Consider the following 24,443-nt stretch of genomic DNA (forward strand, 5'->3'; position numbering starts at 1 on the left):
GCAACAGACGGTGAGACTCTGGCTGGAAATAAAAGCCTTCCTAAAAGCCTTACAGTCACGTTACTTCTGGTAAAAATATTGCAGCAGAAACACATGAAGTACAGCAATATCAGGACTGATATATGTAACAAGCACATCATGGAACAAGAGGCCAAGCATTCTGAACATGGCCTAAAATAATCAGAAACCATTTACAATAGACTACGAGACTGTATTTGCAGATCTTGCTAGCAGGTTGCCACTTCCTCTGCCACTCTGTGGCTAGCTCTAACCATGACCCCATGACTCTGGAAGTTGTCAGTAGTTAAACCTCGTAAACACCCACCCAAGCGTGCCGCACAAGCCCTGAAAAGTGAAGCCAAAACGTCTCGATCGCCCCCTGGTGAGTGGTCCCAGTATAGGTCATAAACCCCGCCCTCCCCATGTTATTCAATGGGACGCGAGACCAACTAAACAATTAAATTACCCTTCAAATATATTTTTTCCGAAGCTGGTTTCTGTCATTTACTGTAGTTTGTATCACGCTAATGTAAATTCAAGAGTTTGTTTTTAAAATAAGTTGGTTTTTAGTTAGTTATTTAATGCTCTAAAAACGGTGGTGTGACGTCGTGATTCACAGCTTTGATTGACAGCTATCTGAGCCAAGGAGCCACTGAAGCACCATCCTCCTTCGGAGGACTGAGGAGATTGGAGCTTAACATTTAATCTCTAAATTTCTATAATTGATATAATTTCACACGGACATAATGGGTTGTTCTGCAGTACATTGTGCTAACCGATCTGGCATTTCCAATCGATCTTTGAATTTTTTTCGGTAAGTTAAATTTATAAGCTATTTAATTAGTAAATAAATGTAATGGGCTAGCTAACGTTAGCTAAAAGACATCAAGCCTCGTTAATAGCCATGTTAATAGCTAGCAGGTGATCGTTAGCCAGAAGTTACCAATTATTTTTGTATTAGGCCTATTCTAAATTAAGGTTAAACATGATGTAAGTTAGGCTATAACATATCGTCTAGGTTTAACAAGCAAAGGTTGTACTGTACTTGGACTTGCGATTGATTACGGTATGCGCATTCTGCGAGGGAGAGTGGGGGCGGGGCACAGAGGTGGGGCCGTTGATTTCGCGGCTTTATGGCTTTACTTCCTTCTCGCTACTGCGCATAACTACTGCGCAGAACTGGTCCCAAGATCGCATTTTTCACCAATGGAAAAGAGCGAAAGGGCGTCGTCCATTATATATACAGTCTATGCACCCACCCAAGTATTGGCCTTACATATACACACACACACACACACACGCATGCGCAACTCTAACTCTCTGCATCTCTAACTCTCTCTCACACACACAAACCGAATCATTGTGTCTTTTTCCTCAACAGTCACATTTGGCTGACAACAACTTATTTAATTTAAAAACCAGTCTGTGTGCATTTAGTAGTGTTTTTTTTGTGTGGAAATCAAAGCCAACATCAAGGCATCAAGCCCTTGTGATGGAAGGCCTGAATCTGCGTTTCTGTAGCTTGTAGTGTAACATCCATGCCAAGACCTTGTGATAGGTACTTTAGTGCCAGTGGTTTTCCTATTTGTTGACACAGATGAGGTTAGTTGAGCAAATAGTGTGTGTGTTTTATTTCTTGCGTGTGTCTACGGGTGTGTGACCATTTTATTAGATTACACAAGCTGTGTTTCGTTCTTCCAGACTCACGGAGGGAAACAACTTCACCAGTTTTGTTAATGCACTGATATTCTCAGATGAAAACAATGTTTATTATAAGAGCGTCAAAGTTCAGCTCACCCGAGTTGTGTGGAAGAACCTGTTTAGTCCTAGAAATTCGATTGTATGGTTTGTGTGTGTGTGTGTGTGTGCATGCGTGTGACATTGGGTGGGACTCAGTCCACTCAGTCCTCATTTGTTTTAGTGTTACACGGTACACACATTCTCCTATCCAGGAATGCATCACAAGCCAATTACAATGGCTGGGAGTAAGCAAGCTGCCAGGGTTGCCAGATTTCACTGAAAGTATACGGCACAAATACCCATGGACTCATCAAAAAACCCACACAAACATAATTTTTCTATAAGACTGTAAATTGACCCGCCCAAGCCCATTTTTACCCGCACACTGTCATTAAAAACAGCCCAATTATGTAGGAAACGGCCCCATCTGGCAATACTGCAAGCTGCACAAATGTGGAGTTCTCCATAAAGCTGGGCAGATTGCATTTACAAGGTAACACACCTGAGATCGGGAAACCTCTGCAGGCTTATCCCCTCGTGTGCCGGATGAAACCAAATCCAAGTGCAAAGGTGTTGTTGTTTTGGGTTATTGTACACAGGATACAATATCGCAATGGAACATGGCGGCGTAGCCGTCTCTGCGCTCACCAAGTTGCTACCATTAATCGAACACTTTTACGTGGCCATTTAATTACCAGGCAGGTGGACGGTAGCTAACTTGTTCTTTACAAGCCTCAAGCTTATGGAGAGATCTGATTTTTACTTGCTGAGACATGGAGGAAAGTGGGGAGGGTCACCCTTTTTTTTATTTCAGTCTTGGGGAGGGTTTACACTTTTTTTTGTTAAGTCCAAGGGAGGGTCATTTCATTGTATAATCGATTCCATTTCAGTAGCGTATCTGTCAGACCTTTGGAATTCATGTATTGACTGGTGGAACATACCTTATTTCTATGTCAGTGTTCTATTCGATCACTCCTGCTTTGTGCTCGGCGTATCCAGATCGTGGAAAAAAGTTTTGAAAAAGCAAAAATATATATATATATTTAAGAATCAGGGTGTCCCAGATTTACAGAAAGACTGCAATCGTGATCTAAGTTCTCTACTCAAGAATTTAAAAGTTTCTTTATAGTCTCTGTTCACTATAGATTTTCTGGAAATATTCAATGGACTTTTAGAGTCGAAGGGAGATGATCCGTTGGGGAAAAAAGTGAGTGGAACGAATCATGTGTTGGAGGAGTTGCTGCTACCGAATGTAGAGAACAGTCCATGTGGATGGTTACACAATCAGTATGAATGTAGAGAACAGTCCATACGGATGGTCAGACTATCAGTATGAATGTAGAGAACAGTCCATACGGATGGTTTGACTATCAGTATGAATGTAGAGAACAGTCCATGTGGATGGTCAGACTATCAGTATGAATGTAGAGAACAGTCCATGTGGATGGTTAGACTATCAGTATGAATGTAGAGAACAGTCCATGTGGATGATTAGACTATAAGTATGAATGTAGAGAACAGTCCATGTGGATGGTTAAACTATCAGTATGAATGTAGAGAACAGTCCATGTGGATGGTTAGACTATCAGTATGAATGTAGAGAACAGTCCATTTGGATGGTCAGACTATCAGTATGAATGTAGAGAACAGTCCATGTGGATGGTTAGACTATCAGTATGAATGTAGAGAACAGTCCATGTGGATGGTTAGATTATCAGTATGACTATGAGTTGCCTTGCTCCTTTTTCCAATGTCATGTAGGAAAGGAATGGTTCCAGGATTGCAGGGACATGGTTTGTTCTCCACAATGGCACTGCGTCAATGAAACATTTGGCTTAGCATAGTGGAAAATAATAACAAACAGGACAAGGGAACAGAAGAGTCACAACTCTGTACAGAACTTGTACATTGGTTTATTTACTTTATTGTAAATTAATACTATTGAAATTACACTGAACAAAATTATATACGCAAACACTTTTGTTTTTGCCCCCATTTATTATGAGCTGAACTCAAAGATCTAAGATTTTCTCTATGTACACAAAAGGCCTAATTCTATCAAATAGTGTTCACAAATCTGTCTAAATCTGTGCTAGTGAGCACTTCTCCTTTGCCGAGAAAATCCAACCACCTCACAGATGTGGCATATCAAGATGCTGATTAGACAGCATGATTATTGCACAGGTGTGCCTTAGGCTGGCCACAATAAAAGGCCACTCTAAAATGTGCAGTTCCATCACACAGCAAAATGCCACAGATGTCGCAAGTTTTGAGGGAGTGTGCAATTGCTTATGGTATGGGCAGGCGTGTGTTATGGACAACGAACACAGATACAGTTTATTGATGGCATTTTGAATGCACAGAGATACCGTGACGAGTTCCTGAGGCCCATTGTTCTGCCATTCATAAATGACCATCAACTCATGTTGCAGCTTGATAATACACGTTGTAAGGATCTGCACACAATTCCTGGAAGCTGAAAACATCCCAGTTCTTGCACGGCCAGCATACTCACCGGACATGTCACCAATTGAGCTTGTTTGGGATGCTCTGGATTGGATACGACAGAATGTTCCAGGTCCTGCCTATATCCAGCAACTTCGCACAGCCATTGAAGAGGAGTGGACTAATATTCTATAGGCCACAATCAACAACCTGATCAACTCTATGCGAAGGAGATGTGTTGCACTGAGTGAGGCAAATGGTGGTCACACCAGTTACTAACTGGTTTTCGGACCTCCCCAGGACCCCTCCAATACAGTGAAACTGCACATTTTATAGTGGCCTTTTATTGTGGGCAGCCTAAGGCACACCAGTGTAATAAACATGCTGTCTAATCAGCATCTTGATATGCCACACCTGTGAGGTGGATGGATTATCTCGGCAAAAGAGAAGTACTCACTAACACAGAATTGTGAAAAATATTTGAGAGAAATAGGCCTTTTGTGTACATAGAGAAAGTCTTAGATATTTTAGTTCAGCTCATGATAAATGGGGACAAAAACAAGTGTTGCATTTATAATTTTGTTTGTATATGAATACTATAGGTTGCCACAGCCTTGCTCTTTATGGACAAATCACTCTCAGAACAGGTTCAGCGAGCTAGGCCTAAATCCTACCTGTGCTATGGGGTTGAGTGATCTGAAGCAGAGCTGCCGGCAAATGTGTGGCGAGCTGGTATTTGCCCCAGTACTTTCAGTACTGTGGCACCGCCCCACCGCTTTCAACTCAGAGAAGTATGGAGCGCATTCAATGTATCTACTATTATAAATGTAAAAAAAAAACAATTGCAGTGGAAAAATAAACGTGAATTTCTTGCAATTAAACAAGTTGATAAAATACTTCTCCAAATTTCAGCCAGATCATTGCTTAGTAACGCTAATCATTGTCAGAATCGACACAGTGCCGATGGTTACTAGCTACTTTCTTTGCTCATGCTCCCCTATCACATGCCTCCTTGTCAGGTGAAAATGCAAAATATGTGGAAATTATATTAATAAAAAAACAAGGTATGTCCAATTCCTCAACTTGTCCCCTATCATAATAGAATGATCCTATCCATTACTGACAAACTGTTATTGTTACATTTAGTTGCCTGCATTTGTAGCTACTACATGTTAACTAGAGAGATAGCTTATGTTATTAGCTAGCTAGGTAGTATTATTTTAAGCTCACTGATTACATTTGTTTGCCACAGGAAAAAGATGATTACAGATGAAACAATATGCTACTGCTACCCAAGGCCAAGGGACAGTTAAGTTCCTGAAAAGGTTAGCTAGCTGCTCTGTTGGTTAAATTAAGATGGATGACATTTGTTAAACATTTCGCAACCTAGCTGACATGATTAAATTGTATCTGATGTATTGAATGGGAATATCATTTTATAAACACCTTTTTGAAGTGAGCTGTTGATTCATTTAATAACTGATTATACCACATTTTATACTGTAACTATAATTGTTACATGCCTTGTCCATCTGGGTAAGTGTCAATAAATGTTCTCAAATGTATATGAACGTTTACAATTATCTTTCATCAACAAAGCATACAAGTAGGATGAAGAAGTTAACCTCACAAGTTCAGGAAAAATTCTGACTAGTTCCCAGATATGTCCCATATTTTGCCCAACCACTTTTAGACTTGGGGTGTCACCTCTGTCTGGAGGAAAGGCTGGTAGCATGAAGGCCAACCTAATACATTGTGACCCAAAGGAAGGAAGTTCATTCTCAGCCCAAGCCCGATCATGACTGGAAGGGGCCGTAAATTCTGATATCGTAGTCAGGTTTGGCTTTTGACAGTGATTTAAAAAAAATTAACGCAACAATAAACACTAATAGAAACTAGAGCTCTCTCCACTAGCAACAAGGGCATTCAGTTAATGCAGCATTTTGCATATTTGTGTTTATCTGTGTATCAGCTGGTGCCGTAGTTGTGTTACAATATTCATATATTTGTAGATGTTTGGAAACATTTTTAAAAAACTATAATATGGGTTAGATTTTTCAGGGATGATGACATTTTTAAATTGAAACTGTTTTGTGTTTCAAATATATAGCTAATCTAGGCTATATGTGTTTTAATATTTCTACTTTCATTGGGTCAGTTGTTTGTACAGTGGGCCTATATTAAGCTACAGGCTACCTTTGCATGTGTATTTCTGAGCAGGAGTGTCTGTATTTGAGACCAAATGCGCTTGATTGCTTGTAGGTGCATTACCGCCACACGCTCAATAACATTTTTTATCTGCATTTGGAATGGGGAAGGTCATGTTTTTTTGCCCCTGGGGGTGTTTGATGTGAAAATATTTTTTCCTCTGGATACCCCATGTCATAAAAAACGATCAGTCCCTAAGTGCAGTGGTTATCTTCAATGTGTTGATGTCAATCCATTGAGTGGCTTGCAGTTGGCCATTGTATCTTATCCATTGTTTTCAGTTTTTTTGTTGCATTCGTTTCAGCTTGTTTGATTGCCGTCTTTTTAGGTCTCCTGATGTGTTTCTCCACCCCTGCCTCTGCCCCCTAGTGGTCAGCCAAACTATTACGTACACCACAATTGGTTCTGACATTAACTGTCTGTCTGCCTGTCTGTCTTTTTGTGGGTCTGTCGTCCTCAGGTTGAGTCATGCCCACAAGTCAGCAATCAGAGTCCTCCGGAGAATGCAGTACTTTGTGGCCAGACAGAAATTTCAGGTAAAAGACAGGGTGGGGGAGGCGGGGAGGAAGCAGGGAGGGGGGTGTTCAGAGAATGGGCTCTGCAGAGTGTTTTGGTTACTCAGGAAGGGGAGGGGCAGCCGGAGGGCATGTTGTGCAGCTGCACGACCGCTGTATGTGTGTGTGTGTCTGTGTCTCTGTGTGTGCGTGCGTGCTTGTGTGTGTGCGTGTGTGTGTGTCTGTCTGCGTGTGTGTCTGTCTGCGTGTGTGTCTGTCTGCGTGTGTGTGTCTGTCTGCGTGTGTGTGTATGTCTGTGTGCGTGTGTCTGTGTGCGTGTGTCTGTGTGCGTGCACAATGTACATTTTGTCTGTGTGTGAGACCGTGCCTGCGACTTGCACCTGCATGTCTGGCCTGTCGTTGGTTCAGCCTCAGTACCATGAGAACCCTGTTCACCTCAGCCACTGCGGTCAGAGTCTCACAGCTGTAGAAGACCAGGCAGAATGGCCTCACATGGCCCGAAGTCCTCCGCCCCCTAGGAAGGGGCTGTGGTTAGAGCCTCAACAGTCTGCAACACACCCAGGCCATTGTCTCTGTCTCCCTCAACCCATCCTCTCATTACTTCATAATTTTTTTACACGATTTACTCCTCTGTCAAAACCCAACCGTGGCCCATTATGTTTTGTAATTGAAAAACTGGGTGGTTCGAATCCTGGTTGTCTGAAAGCTGCGGTGTTCAAGACTGTTTGCTACCACAGTGACAAAATATGGACTTTCTTAGCCATGGTATTTCTGCCGTTTTTCCACGCCCCCTCGTGCCTGGTTGCTTTGATGCAACCATAGTCGCGAAACATGTTCCTCCTCACATAAACCAATTCACACAACACAATGCAACGAGTAAAGGCCACTAGACAAGCATTATATTATAGTTTTTTCCTCATTGTCAGTATGCGCTGCAATAATAAACCACCTAAGAAGTTCAGAGAGATGACCATGGGTGACAATGGCTTTTGTGTATTTCTTTGTGTTGCTCAAATCCAATATTTGTGGTCCTCAGCAAGCGAGAAAGCCGTACGACGTGAGGGACGTGATAGAGCAGTACTCCCAGGGACACCTCAACATGATGGTCCGCATCAAGGAGCTTCAGAGGAGGTGGGCCGCCGACTCTGTCTCTCTCCTCCTGTCTCTCTCCTCCTGTCTCTCTCCTCCTGTCTCTCTGGCCTTTAATTGGACTTTAATTGGCATAGGAAATGTGTTTACATTGCCAAAGCAAGTAAAACATTATTATAATAATTGTAATACACAGTAATAAATGACAGTCAAAACCAAATAAACAAGTCTACAATTTCAAGTAGACATTACACACAGGTTGTTTCTCAGTCTGTCTCGGTCTCTCAATCTCTGTCTCGCTCTTATCGTCTCTCGCTCTGTCTCTCTTTCTACCCCCCTCTCAGTCTGTCATTTTCTTCCAGTGCCCACTGCTATGTCAAAGGCGCTACTAACAAATGCTGCAGGTCTTTGTCCAAACATCCCATAACATGTTGTTTCTGTGCTTCTTTCTTTCCCAGGCTGGACCACACGTTGGGGAAAGGAGGCATGTTTCTGCCAGGTATAGCCTCCTGCAGGAAACGCACCAGACCAGAGTATATATCTGATAGGCTCTTGTCACTCGTCACCGTGCCCCTAACTGTTATATACATCTCTCAGCCCGTCTGACTGTGATATGGCTGGACTAGACTAAATATTCTGGCCGAAGATCTGTCTCTGTATATGTAGTGTGTGAGGCCGTATATGTTTGTATATGTGTGTTCGGGTACACAAACTTATATTTATATGCTGAGTCTGTCGCCTCCTCTGCTGCTCCTCCTCCTCCCACTAGACATAGAAATGCCTTTGCTGAAAACAGGAACTTTAAACACTTGCTTGATTGTCCCTAGTACTATTACCCTGGTAGTGTTACCCTGGGAGTACTACACTGGTAGTGTTACCCTGGGAGTGTTACCCTGGGAGTATTACCCTGGTAGTGTTCCCCTGGTAGTGTTACCCTGGGAGTACTACCCTGGTAGTGTTGCCCTGGTAGTGTTACCCTTGGAGTACTACCCTGGGAGTATTACCCTGGGAGTGTTACCCTGGGAGTGTTACCCTGGTAGTGTTACCCTGGGAGTACTACCCTGGTAGTGTTGCCCTGGTAGTGTTACCCTTGGAGTACTACCCTGGGAGTATTACCCTGGGAGTGTTACCCTGGGAGTATTACCCTGGTAGTGTTACCCTGGTAGTGTTACCCTGGGAGTACTACCCTGGGAGTATTACCCTGGTAGTGTTACCCTTGGAGTACTACCCTGGGAGTATTACCCTGGGAGTATTACCCTGGTAGAATTACCCTGGTAGTGTTACCCTGGTAGTGTTACCCTGTTATTGTTACCCTGATATTGTTACCCTGGTAGTGTTACCCTGGGAGTACTACCCTTGTAGTGTTACCCTGGGAGTATTACCCTGGTAGTATTACCCTGGTAGTATTACCCTAGTATTATTACACTGGTAGTGTTACCCTGTTAGTGTTCCCCTGCTGTCATTATCATGGCACTGCCATGTTCTCTGGGTAGGCTGAATTCCACACTCCATGATCATTAGAACCAGGAACATGCATACAGTTAGAACCAGACTGAGTCTGCCCCACCTGTAAAGATTCACCGTATATTTCTGATACTGTAGTTGTATGTAGATGGCCTGACTGCAAGACTAACAGTTATCTTTGTTAGGGGGCCCTAAATAAAGAAATTGTGTGTGTGTGTGTGTGTGTGTGTGTGTGATACGTGGGGTTGCAATGTCCTCTGTGTTACTTTGCATGGGGTGTAATTTGAGATGATTAAATCAGGGAAATTAAGCATTCTGTAATAGAATGTCCTACTGGCCTGGTCTCATGGCAGTTTGTAATAAATTGGGTTATACTAAAAAAATAATGGTTGGACCAACCACTCCACTTCTACCATCGACCTTCCCCCAGGCCTAGTGACATCTGATACCAGTTAATGAGGGCACCATTAAAGTCTCTCTCACATTGACCTACGAATACATTAGCATGTTTTGAATTTCTTCTATTGTCCTCACCAATGCTGATTGAGAGTAGCATGCAAGGAAAGAGTGTGAGTGAATTCTGGGAAATGTGTGTGTGTGTTTGTTTTTCAGAGAAAGGCATAGATAAGGAATACAACACTATGGGAGCCAGACTGATCCGTATGGAAGATAAGGTAAGAACACACTTATTCTCCTGACTTATGTGTGCGTGTGTGTATGTGTGTGTGTGTGTCTGTGTGGTTGTGTATGTATGTATATGTATTTAGTATGTACGCAAGTGCAATGTCATTGAGGAACAGTTCAAAATGTACTGGGGGAGGGGTTAGGGCTGTTTGAAGTTTTGCTTTGTTTTTGTTGTTTCTTTTCCATTTAGTGGATTTTACCATATCATTTATAATTTTTCATTGTGCATAGAATGTTGATACTATTACTTTTATTTGTCTAGGCTAATATGAAACAATGTAGACAGGCCTCATAAAAGGATATTCAACTGTTTTGGAACAACTTCAGTTATTTACACTGCAACTAACCATTCGATATGGTTAATAATCCAAAACTATTTGGCAAGTCAACAAAATACATTTTCATTTGGTGTTTTAATTTCGGACGTCCGATCTTCCTTTTGGGATGGCTGAAATTGCACACTTCCCTGTTACATGGTTAAAATGTCAAGCCTTCGATGTTGTGTCGATCAAGATTCACGAATAGTCTTGTGATCGGAATGTATAGCTGGCAGACCAGGATGTCAAAGCACTCAAAGTCAGTCGTCTGTGCGCTGTCACCCGTTGTTTAATGGTTGTTTGTTTAATGGTTGTTCAGGGAGCTGGCGGAGAAACCTTAATGTGTCCCATGTGTTTCTTTTTAATAACAATGGATATTTAGAATATCATATTTTCCCCAGCTGATGGTGTAAAATACAACCAGTCCTGATGGCAGTGAGCCGGTCAACAGTGGTCGGTGAAACCTCAGCCTTCTGGACTATACACTCACCTAAAGGATTGTTAGGAACACCTGTTCAATTTCTCATTAATGTAATTATCTCATCAACCAATCACATGGCAGTTGCTTCAATGCATTTAGGGGTGTGGTCCTGGTCAAGACAATCTCCTGAACTCCAAACTGAATGTCAGAATGGGAAAGAAAGGTGATTCAAGCAATTTTGAGTGTGGCATGGTTGTTGGTGCCAGACGGGCCGGTCTGAGTATTTCACAATCTGCTCAGTTACTGGGATTTTCACGCACAACCATTTCTAGGGTTTACAAAGAATGGTGTGAAAAGGGAAAAACATCCAGTATGCGGCAGTCCTGTGGGCGAAAATGCCTTGTTGATGCTAGAGGTCAGAGGAGAATGGGCCGACTGATTCAAGCTGATAGAAGAGCAACTTTGAGTGAAATAACCACTCGTTACAACCGAGCTATGCAGCAAAGCATTTGTGAAGCCACAACACGCACAACCTTGAGGCGGATGGGCTACAATTGCAGAAGACCCCACCGGGTACCACTCATCTCCACTACAAATAAGAAAAAGAGGCTATATTTTGCACAAGCTCACCAAAATTGGACAGAAGACTGGAAGAATGTTGCCTGGTCTGATAAGTCTCGATTTCTGTTGAGACATTCAGATGGTAGAGTCCGAATTTGGCGTAAACAGAATGAGAACATGGATCCATCATGCCTTGTTACCACTGTGCAGGCTGGTGGTGGTGGTGTAATGGTGTGGGGGATGTTTTCTTGGCACACTTTAGGCCTCTTAGTGCCAATTGGGCATCGTTTAAATGCCACGGCCTACCTGAGCATTGTTTCTGACCATGTCCATCCCTTTATGACCACCATGTACCCATCCTCTGATGGCTACTCCCAGCAGGATAATGCACCATGTCACAAAGCTCAAATCATTTCAAATTGGTTTCTTGAACATGACAATGAGTTCACTGTACTGAAATGGCCCCCACAGTCACCAGATCTCAACCCAATAGAGCATCTTTGGGATGTGGTGGAACGGGAGCTTCGTGCCCTGGATGTGCATCCCACAAATCTCCATCAACTGCAAGATGCTATCCTATCAATATGGGCCAACATTTCTAAAGAATGCTTTCAGCACCTTGTTGAATCAATGCCACGTATAATTAAGGCAGTTCTGAAGGCGAAAGGGGGTCAAACACAGCATTAGTATGGTGTTCCTAATAATCCTTTAGGTGATTGTATACCTGAGTGACATTAACTGGTATAATCAGTAGCCACCTTTAGAAACACAGCGTTGATACACGTTGTTATTTCTGTTCATTTGACCCGCCACACCCCCGCACAGGATTTTGAATGCTCCCTCAGATGCCTTGTGTGATGGAATCTCCTCAGCCATGTATGTCACGACCGGGTTCGGTCAATGCCTGGCGGTGTGGCAATCTTTTTGTTGCGGTCTGCTGGTGGGCCGGTGCGTACGTGCGAACGCGCCACCTGCTTCGTTTTGATCTTTCTCTCTTCATTCGGCTCTCATGTCACATTTCCCCTTTTCTCCTCTCTGCAACAACAACCGCTGTCGTGACCACGTTGTTGTGTTTTCGTAGGGGAGCAGTCAGCTTTAAAAAGAGGAGAGGGTGCGTGCACACACCCAGGCTCACACACAAACACAAACATAAACATGAACAACACTGCCCTTGCCAGAGCCTGTCCAATGGACAGCGGCTGTGTTATGGAGGACTGTCCAGTAACTGGGCTTGTCCCGCTAGTTGGAGACGGTGTAGCGCCTCAGCACGATGCCCAGTAATTGCCCACGAGGGACCGGACTGTGCCAATGCCGGTTGGTCTGACAGGGCCGGCCACGGTGCCAACGCAGTGCTGTGGGGGTCGGCATGTGGGTCGGCTGTCGCTCGTTTTCGAAATCATCCCTTTCCGCTGGCTTAGGGAAGTCTCACAGGATGAATATATGACTAGCATGGGAGTCTTTACTCTGCCTGCCATTCACAAGTCTCTGGTGAGTGTGTATGTGTGTGTATGTGTGTGTGGAGTTCAATGCTTTTCTCTATTTGACAGTTTTTTTGGCTCTAGGAATTGACTTTGGCTCACTGTTCCATGTCCACATTGGTGCTTGTGGATGGACGGTGTAGCCCTGCAAATCCTCTGCTCCTGACAGGAGGGAAATGATCCTGAACTAACACCAACCTGGCTGGGAGAAAATGAGTAAATCCACCAGAGATTGAGAGAGTGAGTTCAGGCCCATTAGATGTCAGCGTGTCAGTCTTCCCATTGGTTACACTCCGTCTCTGTCCCTCCTCCATCCTGTGTCCCAACCCAAAGCGACCCGTTGGAAACCCGATGTGACGCCTAGGTTCCTAATTAGTAGGCTGGCTCATGGGGGCCAGGCGTTCAGGGGGACCAGGCGTTCAGGAAGACCAGGCGTTCATGGGGACCAGGCGTTCAGGGAGGCCAGGCGTTCGAAGCAGCAGGCAGCAGCTTCTCCCGAGAGACACAAATCCTCCAGGAAAAAAAAACAAATGTGGCTCCAATCAATGCGCGCCACCAGAGTCCAAACTCCGACGGCCTCTCGCTGGGTCTGTCGTACTGTTCCCATGACAACCGGTTCCACACGGCGGATTGGAAAAAAAACAACGCTTCGCGTGTGTGCCTCCTTTCAGAGCACGGTTCTAGTTGGGTGAATGTCTTGTTTCTGACCGCTCTGGGGGGCCAGGGGCCGGCACACCTGTTGGGCTTAGAGGAGAAAGGTTCCTGTGCGGTGCCCCCCTCGGGCCAGCAGGTGGATGAACCCACCGACCATACCCCCCCCCTCCCTCGATTCGTGCCTTGGCACATTCCTTCTCCTCATTCCGCACCGCTGCAACAGAAACAGCCCGGTCAGCTCCCTGTAATTGTCTTGGCTTTTCTGTATCCATCGCCCTCCCTCCCTCACTCCACCTCGTCTGGCCCGTGCTGATAAGACGAGAGGCCCGTCTGCCTCGCAGTCACTCGGCTGCAGCTGGAACGATGTCTCCCAGGCCCAGTCTGACAAAGACGGTCCCAGTCTTGCTCCGATCATTGGGCGCAGTCCCATTCCCCATTAGTCTCAAAGTGAAACGAGTTCTCAGTGATTTGAAAGGCGTTGTTCTCATCGTGTTTTTCGAGCAGGCCCGATCTGGACGGGGAACAACCATTCCCGGGTTGAATCATTTCGCTGTCGCTGCACAGAGACAGTGATATATTGTGTCCTGGTTGAATCAGCAATGAATACAGTCCATCACTCCCAGAAGTACTGAGGGATTATTTATCAGCTGTCTACCTCGGTCTGTGTGTTGTGTGTGTGTGTTTGTGTGTCTGTTAATGTGTGTTTAACCCCTGGCTGTCTTTTGTTGGTCAGCCTCCAACCACAACTACCTTCCTTCTCCCTTGCCCACACTCTCACACTGGCTGTTTTTCACCCCCCCCCCTTCCCTACACTAAATGACGAGACAATGACAAAGAGCTCTGCCGCTCTGCTCTCTGATTGGCTGTATATGGATCCTTCAGGCTAGAGTTTGCTGTGTTGTTAGCATGTCAGTACTGGGAGCATTCAACTTACACACACACACAAGCCTACCCACAGACAGTGTCGGTTGAAGGAGCATTCATCTTAATGTGGATGAAGGTTTTGCAGCATCTGAGTGGCGTGGTGGTGAGTAATACAGTCTTAATGATGGTGCCCTGCGTATGGTGAGACAGTGATTTATACCACTGGGACAAAGCTAAACACGTCCAGGCGAATGGCCCTTTCTGTCTTCCTCCAACTCCTTTAGAAAGGAGGAAGCGGCGCAACGCTGGGATGAATTCACCAGGGACCAAGACGGATCGCGGGCCGTGACAATGTGTTATCTTTCTGTCAGACGGCCTCCGTGACAAATGCAGAACCAACCCTGGAAGACCAACGAGTTAGAGGTTTGTGAATGGAGCCCAGGGAAGCAGTTTGGAGGGCTGAACACGTCATGTCCCCAACACGTCCTGTTTGCCTGAGAAAACACATAAACAGACCCGTCAGCGCTAGACGTCGTCATTGGCCTTCCTCTGAGTACATGGACAATAATATCAGGCTGTGCTCCACTAATATATTAGCACTGATAGAATATATATCTCCCATTGTTTGCAGCCCACAGGTCACAGAGGAATGTTCCCTCGACGTACCGTCATCTCAGTTAGATGTTAATTCCAGTTAGGGTGAATACTGGGAATACCTCGGCCCCAGTAGCCCCGCCCGCCTGCCCTTCACTCCAATGTAAGCCTATTCCCTATAGTCCATTTAAAACAGGTCAGACCTAGTGCCCTTTATAGGAAATGGTGTGTCTGTTTGGAGCCCACTCTCCATATGCGAGACGTCCATCTGCTAGGCATTCATCCCTCTGTCCCGTCCCGAACAGTCAGGGCTCAAAATGTGGTTGTGTTGAGATGGGAGGGCCCGGTGGCATCCACATGTCACTACAGTTTCCATCTGGCCAGCTTGTCTCACCGCATGGTAAGTCCACAAAATGTCCTCCCTCTGTTCTCACTCCTCCCTCTCTTCCCTCCCTCCTTCTCCCTCCTTTCCTCTCCCTCCCTCCCTCCCTCCCTTCCCATCTATCTCCTTCTGTCTCCACTAAACAGGGACACGGTCATTATCTCGACATCAAGGGATTGAAAGGGGTGGGTCAAGGAGGGGATCCGAGGCCCATAACTCAGCGGAGAACTCAGCGGAGTTGTTCTCTCGTCGCTGTTTGGCCGCAGGGCTTCTGAGTGGCTTTCAAAGACTTTTATCTCAGTGCTGTGACAAGGTAGTTTATAGCCTTGGAGGGGGATAGAGCGGACATCTCATAAGTGACTGTCAAACGGTTCGTCTGTGTCCTCCCAATGGAAGGGACAAACCAGCGTGTTAACCAGTTTGTGTTTGAGCGTAGTTAACGCGCTTGAATCAGCTTCTTTCACCGGGAGTTCATCTGTAATTGTATGGTTTGGTATCCAGACCCGAATGGAAGGCCTTTCAGTTGAAGGGGGTGCACCCAGCCCATACGGAGGATGTTGGCTCACGACCCTGACCGACATTGGGAGCACTGTGGGCTCTTGACAGTGTGGTGACATCTCCCCAGGCATTGCTGTACCACCTCAAAGAGCAGCGCTAACCCTGCTCTCCCCAGTCCTCTGTCTATTCCCCCCACCCATCTCCTCCTCTCTCCCTTTTCCTTCCTGTCCTCCAGTCATCTCTCCTCTCCTTTTCCTCTCGGCGGCTGGCCGGTCAAGCGGACAGCTGCCCTGAGAGCTGCCTGTGGTTGAACCCCGTAGTTTGGTTGATGTGTGTGTTTGGCTGCGGCACGGCCGGGCTGCCGGGGAGCCAGGCTGAACATCGGACTAAACAAAGGGAGGAAACCTGGCAAGGAAATGGCCACAGCCTCGGCCGGCAGGCAAAAACTCTACCCAGTAGAGGCCACCGCAGTAGGCAGACAACACACTCCATATAAGCAATAAGGCACGAAGGGCTGCGGTATATGGCCAGTATACCATGTCTTTAGGCACAACACAACACAGAGTGCCTGGACACTAATCTCAGTCATGGTGTCGTATTCGGAAAGACCTGCATCTCCTTTCTTCTCAGTCAAAGGTTATCTACTTCACTAAATCCTGCTATGCCCTGGTTCTTCATGCTCCCAACTGAAACTGTCCGAGAGGCTTCGGCCAATTCACATGTGCAGAAACGCTGATTCAGCGAGCTCCCACAATGCTGCATTGAGAGGACAAGGATATCTCACACTCACTTGCGCACACACACACAAACACAAACACTCATAGCTTTAGCAGACCAGTGTGCTGTTTCTGCCTCTCTACTGCAGGCCAGTGTCAGCAAGTCCCAGCTCTACTGCCTGCTGTAGATGCAGTCTAAGTCTGCGTCCAGACCTTCCCAGCCTCCTCCTCTCCACGCCGCTCTCTAATTTCAGCCCGGGCTCTATATGTATGTGTCTACCACATTCTCCCAAACAGCCGTCAGCCAGGCACACAGACCTGTGTTGAAAAGCTGTTTTCTGTTTTTATTCAAATAAGTTGAGTATCAGATTGAGGGCGCCCACATAAACAGGGTTAAGACTTGGGCAACGCGTTGGTTTAGCGCTGTTAAATGATTGTAATGGAAACCAGTTGTGTACGAGCCCAGCTCTGTCAGCCAGCCAGTCGCTGGTCATCTCCATGATGCCCCAGGGATTACAGTTCTGCAGTCTAACTTCACGGCATTTCAATCATCGCTGCAGCCACAACTGTCAGATTGGTCTGTCTGCATTTCTCTCCTCTCTCTCTCTGTGTCTCTCCTTTCTCTTAGTTCCCCTTTCTCTTCTGTCTCTCCTTTCTCCTCTCACCTCTTTCTCTCTCCTCTCTGTTCTCTCTTTCTATCTCCATGTCTCACAATTCAATTCATTATGATCAGATACTGTAGATAATAAGACAAATGTTACTTCCTAGTAATAATGTTTAACAGGACACTTAGAAATGAATGAGGACAATAATTAAGTAGTGACTTAGACTGTTATTGGCTGGTTTGGTCGTTTCAGTTGCAGTTTCTGGGTTGGTCGTTTCAGTTGCAGTTTCTAAGTGTGTCAGGAATCTAGTTTTACAGATAATATGGCACAAAGGGTTTTTCCCCTAACAGATTAAACGTTTTCTGTTTTAGTTTCTATTTCGTCAAAGAAATTGTGCCACATGTCAACAAAATACCCGCAGGATATGACAAAATTCAGCGACCTCTCTCTTAGGGCAACACGTCCTCTCTGGGTAGAGGGCCAGTCTCTATGACCTGGTTGGGATCATTTAGAACAGTCCATAATCACTCTCTTCCTCGGTCAGGTTCTCTGCAACAATGTGCTATCTGTTTTGAGCCAAATAGCATTGAAGTTTACTTTGGGATTTTATTGTGTTTTGCCAATAAGCTTCTTTCTGTTTGGTTCTAATTTGCCTGAGCCAGATTGTCTGAGTTGGGTTGGTAGTGGTTTGTGAACATAACCTCAGGGCTTGCTGCATGAGTGGACCTTTCTCTATATTCATTTATTGGCATTTATCTCCCTCTCTGTTTCTCTATATGTCTTCTCTCTTTGCCTCTCTCTCTGATTTTCTGGGTCTTTCTCTCTTCCTCAGTCAGTCAGTCAGTGTGGGACCAACTAACTCGGCCTTAAATACCCATGCTGCATTTTGCTTTTAATTGCCAGAGCTTGGCAGGCCTCTGGTTTATATTTGTACACATAGATTTTATTGTCTGGCTCTAAACCCCCTGCTGGCTCCCCTTTGCCTCCTGTACTTGTACCAGACTTCCAAAATGGCACCCTATGCCCTACTGTACATAGTACAGTCCTTCTGACCAGAGCTCTTTAAGTAGTGGCCTACAAAGGGAATAGTGTGCCTTTTGTCCCCACAGACAGACAGACAGAGCAGTCAGGCAGTCCAGCAGGAGAGGATAGTCTGTGCAGTGTATTATTTCTGAAGGTTGTGACCAGGTCAACATGTTGAAATGCAGGTCCGTGTTTATGAGTCCGTAGTGTTTAGTTCACTCACAACGCTGGTGTCACCCAGCACAAACCCATCTGCTACAAACAGAAGAATAGCACTGTGGAAATCACTGACCACCACTGTTTACTCACACTGCGCTGACTAATCTGTTTCTGTGTGTGTGTGTGTGTGTGTGTGTGTGCTGTGTCAATTGTCCTAGCCTTACGTGAACCTATAAAGCGATACAAAATGTTTATGAAGAAGCCTAATAAGCGAAACACAACACACACTCAAGATTCCACGACATTGACTCCCTAAGCCTGTAACTAGTTTGGGTACTTTTCCATCGTGCCATGTCATCAGGACCTCAGGGTTTGGACTTGGGTGACTTCCCTGTGGCGCTGCGCTGCGTAACACTCTTCATTGCAGTGCGGCAAAGTAGTGGAGTCTCTGTCCCAAATGAATTCCTATTGCCTACACAGTCAACAGTTTTTATAGTATTTTTAAGGAGAGGTGAACGATCTGGGAGTCAAATGTATGCCGTCTCATACATTTGGCCTCTCTAGGCCACCATAGTTTTGACCAGTGCCTGGTTCAAATGTAATAGACTAAGTTGGGGTTGAAGTGCGCTTCAGAATGCATGCCTCACATCATGGAATCATTTTAAAGTGTTTACGAATATGTAAGAAAGTTGCTTGGGACAGTCAGAGAGACGGATTGAAAACAACACTCTGCCAGTAGCCACATCTGTGCCTATTCTAAATGGTAGTGCTCCTGGCTCATTCCAGCTCATACCAGCTTGTCTATTCTTATTGCTTTCGATGGTGTCAGTTTCCTTGAAAGAAAACAGCACACTTTACGAGAATGGTGTTATTCCATTGTGTAGTAGCAGAGCTTCTCGGAAGTCTTTGCCCTTATCTTGCAATTTCTATGGAGATAACATGGAACAGTTTTAGGGTGGTTACAGTGGACCATTTACCTATGTCATTTTGATGGATACTGCAGCTCCCGTATATTGTAAAGGAGATCCACAAAGGTGATTGTGTTCTAGACACTGAGATGTTTGTTTAGTTTGTAGGTCTGGCGTTTTGTTTTGTGCCAACACTGTTTTTGTAAAAAAAAGCCAGTGGCCCTGAATGAAGTCATATTGTTACCCCAGCTGTGAACAAAAATGTCTCTGACTCGTTTGTGGCTGAAACGGTCGGGATACTGCAGATGTCTCTGTGACTTTGGTCTTCTGAAACCTTTCCCTCTGATCAAACATTGCATTCCACAAGCCCTATGCAATGTCTCTACCACAAACACGCAGAGCTATTTCTAACAGAACATGATGGCGTCACGCCGATGGCAAGACAATGGACTTCTGGGACATTTGTTTTTGACTAATGATTTTACCAGTAGAAGTGGTGGTGGAGGTTTCTCTGGATGCTTGAAGGCCTTTGTGTACCGTATCATGAACACGTGTTGTGGTTGTCCGTTTTGATCAGGCACCACTTAACGGTCTGTTGTGTCTCAGACGCTCCGGCTCGTTTAACTAACTTGACTTTAACCGCATGCCCGCCCTGTTAAGAGTGATGAATGAAGTGCAGTGAATCTGCTCCCAGGGTTATCAATTTGTTATCTGGTGTCTGACCCACTCTCTGTCTGTGTCTGCCTGTCTCTGTCTCTGTTTGTCTATCTATCTCTGTCTGTCTGTATGTATCTCTATCTGTCTGTCTGTCTGTCTCTGTCTGTCTGCATGTCTATCTGTCTCTGTCTGTCTATCTCTGTCTGTATGTATGTATGTCTGTCTGTCTGTCTCTGTCTGTCTGTCTCTTTCTGTCTATCTATCTCTGTCTGTATGTCTGTCTCTGTCTGTTTGTCTGTCTGTCTATCTCTGCCTGTCTCTGTCTCTGTTTGTCTATCTATCTCTGTCTGTCTGTATGTATGTCTATCTGTCTGTCTGTCTGTCTCTGTCTGTCTGCATGTCTATCTGTCTCTGTCTGTCTATCTCTGACTGTATGAATGAATGTCTGTCTGTCTCTGTCTGTCTGTCTCTTTCTGTCTATCTATCTCTGTCTGTATGTCTGTCTCTGTCTGTTTGTCTGTCTGTCTGTCTGTCTGTCTATCTCTGTCTGTCTCTGTCTGTATGTATGTCTGTCTCTGTCTGTCTGTCTCTTTCTGTCTATCTATCTCTGTCTGTATGTCTGTCTCTGTCTGTTTGTCTGTCTGTCTGTCTATCTCTGTCTGTCTCTGTCTGTATGTATGTCTGTCTCTGTCTGTCTGTCTGTCTGTCTGTCTGTGTCTCTCTGTCTGTCTCTCTGTCTGTCTGTCTTTGTGTGTGTGTGTGTGTATGTGTATGCGTGTCTGTGTGTGTGTGTGTGTGACTAGTGGGATCTTCTTTGGAGGGATTGAGATGTACAAAACATCTTGGCCACAATCCAGATGCCACCCTATTCCCATAGGGCCCTTGTAAAATGTAGGGTGTTTTGTAAGGGATATGGTGCCATTTGGGCCCTGCAAACCTTTCTGTCTGGAAACAGGGGTTGGAGATGAGAGGGGTTGAACAGAGGATCAGCTGGGTCTGGCTGGACAAAAGTCAAGGTGATAAGAAGCTGATAAGAGAATTACTCTCCCTCTCTCTCTCTTCACAAGCCATTCTTCACAAGTCTGTAGGGTTAAGGAAAAAGAGAACAGACATTCAACCACAGGTCCGGGGCCTTGTATATTAGTTGAGTTTATTTTGTTTGGCTTTGAAAATCGAAAACAACAAAAAAAACTATTAGGAATTTGGGGAGAACAAGAATTTGATACAGTGCCAATTTTGCAGGTTTTCCTACTTACAAAGCATGTAGAGGTCTGTAATTTTTATCATAAGTACATTTGAACTGTGAGAGACAAAAATCCAGAAAATCACATTGTATGATTTTTAAATAATTAATTTGCATTCTATTGCATGACATGACAAGTATTTGATCACCTACCAACCAGTCAGAATTCTGACTGTTCGTTTTTCTTTAAGAAGCCCTCCTTTTCTCCACTCATTACCTGTATTAACTACACCTGTTTGAACTCGTTACCTGTATAAAAGACACCTGTCCACACACTCAATCAAACAGACTCCTACCTCTCCACAATGGCCGAGACCAGAGAGCTGTGTAAGGACATCAGGGATAAAATTATAGACCTGCACAAGGCTGGGATGGGCTACAGGACAATAGGCAAGCAGCTTGGTGAGAAGGCAACAACTGTTGGCGCAATTATTAGAAAATGTAAGAAGTTCAAGATGACGGTCAATCTCCCTCGGTCTGGGGCTCCATGCAAGATCTCACCTCGTGGGGCATCAATGATCATGAGGAAGGTGAGGGATCAGCCCAGAACTACACGGCAGGACCTGGTCAATGACCTGAAGAGAGCTGTGACCACAGTCTCAAAGAAAACCATTAGTAACACACTACGCCGTCATGGATTAAAATCCTGCAACGCACCCAAGGTCCCCCTGTTCAAGCCAGCGCATGTCCAGGCTGGTCTGAAGTTTGCCATGACCATCTGGATGATCCAGAGGAGGAATGGGAGAAGGTCATGTTGTCTGATGAGACAAAAATATAGCTTTTTGGTCTAAACTCCACTCGCTGTGTTTGGAGGAAGAAGAAAGATGAGTACAACCCCAAGAACACCATCCCAACCGTGAAGCATGGAGGTGGAAACATCATTCTTTGGGGATGTTTTTCTGCAAAGGGGACAGGACGACTGCACCCTATAGATGGGAGGATGGATGGGGCCATGTATCGCAAGATCTTGGCCAACAACCTCCTTCCCTCAGTAAGTGCATTGAAGATGGGTCGTGGCTGGGTCTTCCAGCATGACAACGACCCAAAACACATAGCCAGGGCAACTAAGGAGTGGCTCCGTAAGAAGCATCTCAAGGTCCTGGAGTGGCCTAGCCAGTCTCCAGACCTGATCCCAATAGAAAGTCTTTGGAGGGTTCTGAAAGTCTCTATTGCCCAGCGACAGCCCCGAAACCTGAAGGATCTGGACAGGGTCTGTATGGAGGAGTGGGCCAAAATCCCTGCTGCAGTGTGTGCAAACCTGGTCAAGAACAACAGGAAACATATGATCTCTGCAATTGCAAACAAAGGTTTCTGTACCAAATATTAAGTTCTGCTTTTCTGATGTATCAAGTACTTATGTCATACAATAAAATGCATATTAATTACTTAAAAATCATACAATGTTATTTTATGTATTTTTGTTTTAGATTCCGTCACTCACAGTTGAAGAGTACCTATGATAAAAATGACAGACTTCTACATGCTTTGTAAGTGGGAAAACCTGCAAAATCGCCAGTGTATTAAATACTTGTTCTCCCCACTGTATATATATATATATCCTGTCTCTCTCTTCCTCTTTCCCTCTCTCTCTCTCTTTCTCTCTTTCTTTAGAAGTATTGTAGGGCCTCTAGGTTACCATCTCTCTCTTCTTGAATAATTGTATATTTTTTTCATAAATTAACACATGGCTATCACTGTCCTCTTCCATTTTCAATGCTACAAACTGTAATTTTTTTCCTTAGAACTCTCCTGTTAATTGCATGCAGTTTTACAATGTTATGTCATTTTTGGGGGGATTTATGATCATTTCAAACTATAAGTTGTAGGTAGCACAGAGGCCCGATCAGATGGACCAAAAATACAGATCATTTTATTATAACACTTCATCTGTTGTGGGAATTGATTAACTTATTATAGGAAATGAATAGATACAATCCATTTTCATTACAAACAACTGTAGATATTTGTTATATTATGAAAAATATTGTGAAATAGGGCATCTTGGAGACCATAACCCTAACACTGTTTTACAAAATGAACTAAAATTATGTCTAAACTGTGTTATCTCTAAATTAGGTTTGATGTTTGGTGTAGAATTTGTTATTATACACAATGTAAAGTGTGAATGAAAGTTACCTTTTTGGTTTTTTTGTCCGATAATCATCCGTTTACATCCCAATAGGGCCTCTTTGAGACCTCTCTAAATTCTAACCCTAACTCTATTTCACAAAATGATCTAAAACAATATTTGAACTCTATTTTTCCAGCTGTATATTGATAGATGATGTAGAACATGCTATGACATAGCAAGAGAAGTGTAAATGTAAATAACATCATTTTAATGTTCTCAGATAATCACACCGTTACAACCCAACTCTTGGAGACCTCTCTTAACCCACACAAAATTTCCCTAAATGCACAAAGCAGACAATGCAGCAAAAACAACAATAGGTAACATTTCCAACCTGGTAACCAATTTACTAAACACTTGTATCTACAAGATATTACAGTATGAGTCAGTATTACTGTGGAATTTTGATGTTATTGATCCTGCAAATTACCCTTGAAATTGTTGAATTAATTCATATTGAACAACCCCTGACCTCTGCGAAAAATATGAAAGCTTAACAGTTGAGACTGGTGCTTTGGATATGTCAACAGTGGGCTATGTCTGAAGAAATGGGTGAAGTGGCTAAGCTAAAATGTCATTAAATAGTTATCAAGATGTATATACAATGTTGACTAGCTGAGACCGCACTAAACATGCAACCATACCAAAATAACAATAGGTAACAGTTAACTTTTAATTTGTCATCTACAGTTGTATCTATAGGTTGTAACAAGATGAGACAATTTTACAGTGGCATCTTTCAGTTATTGATCCTGCAATTGACCCTTTTAAATGCACAATTTATCCTTACGGAACGACCCCTGACCTCTTTGAAAAGTATGAAAGCTTAACAATTGAGACCGTACTAGGATGAATTGAATGCTTTGAGGGTTATTTTTCAGGATCAATAACTAAAGAATTCCACAGTAGAATTGTCTGATCTGGTTCCTACCTACAGAAAATAGTGTGGGGTTGCTAGATTTAATCCTCCCAAAATGTTACCTATTGTTATTTTGGTATGGTTGCATGTTTAGTGCAGTCACAAACAGTCAGAATTGTATGGCGATTTTGACAATTTTATAGATTTCTGGCCATATCTTGGCCTTAG

The 24,443-nt window shown here is 44.3% G+C and overlaps 1 protein-coding gene across 2 annotated transcripts in view; it reads left to right on the top strand.

Moving 5' to 3' along the window:
* Window positions 1–24,443, top strand: part of kcnq1.2 (potassium voltage-gated channel, KQT-like subfamily, member 1.2) — a 206,468-nt gene that overhangs the window by 133,887 nt on the left and 48,138 nt on the right. For both annotated transcript variants that reach the window (XR_004574831.1, XM_013139034.3), the window contains exons 16-19: window positions 6,854–6,929; window positions 7,945–8,039; window positions 8,456–8,496; window positions 10,074–10,135. Coding sequence is in view for 1 of the 2 variants with exons in the window: in XM_013139034.3 (XP_012994488.3) it covers window positions 6,854–6,929; window positions 7,945–8,039; window positions 8,456–8,496; window positions 10,074–10,135 (274 nt within the window). In the remaining variant the exon portion in view is untranslated. The remainder of the gene's footprint in view (window positions 1–6,853; window positions 6,930–7,944; window positions 8,040–8,455; window positions 8,497–10,073; window positions 10,136–24,443) is intronic.

Source organism: Esox lucius, chromosome 19 (genome assembly GCF_011004845.1).
Source record: "Esox lucius isolate fEsoLuc1 chromosome 19, fEsoLuc1.pri, whole genome shotgun sequence".
In the NCBI taxonomy this organism is placed as follows: Eukaryota; Metazoa; Chordata; class Actinopteri; order Esociformes; family Esocidae; genus Esox; species Esox lucius.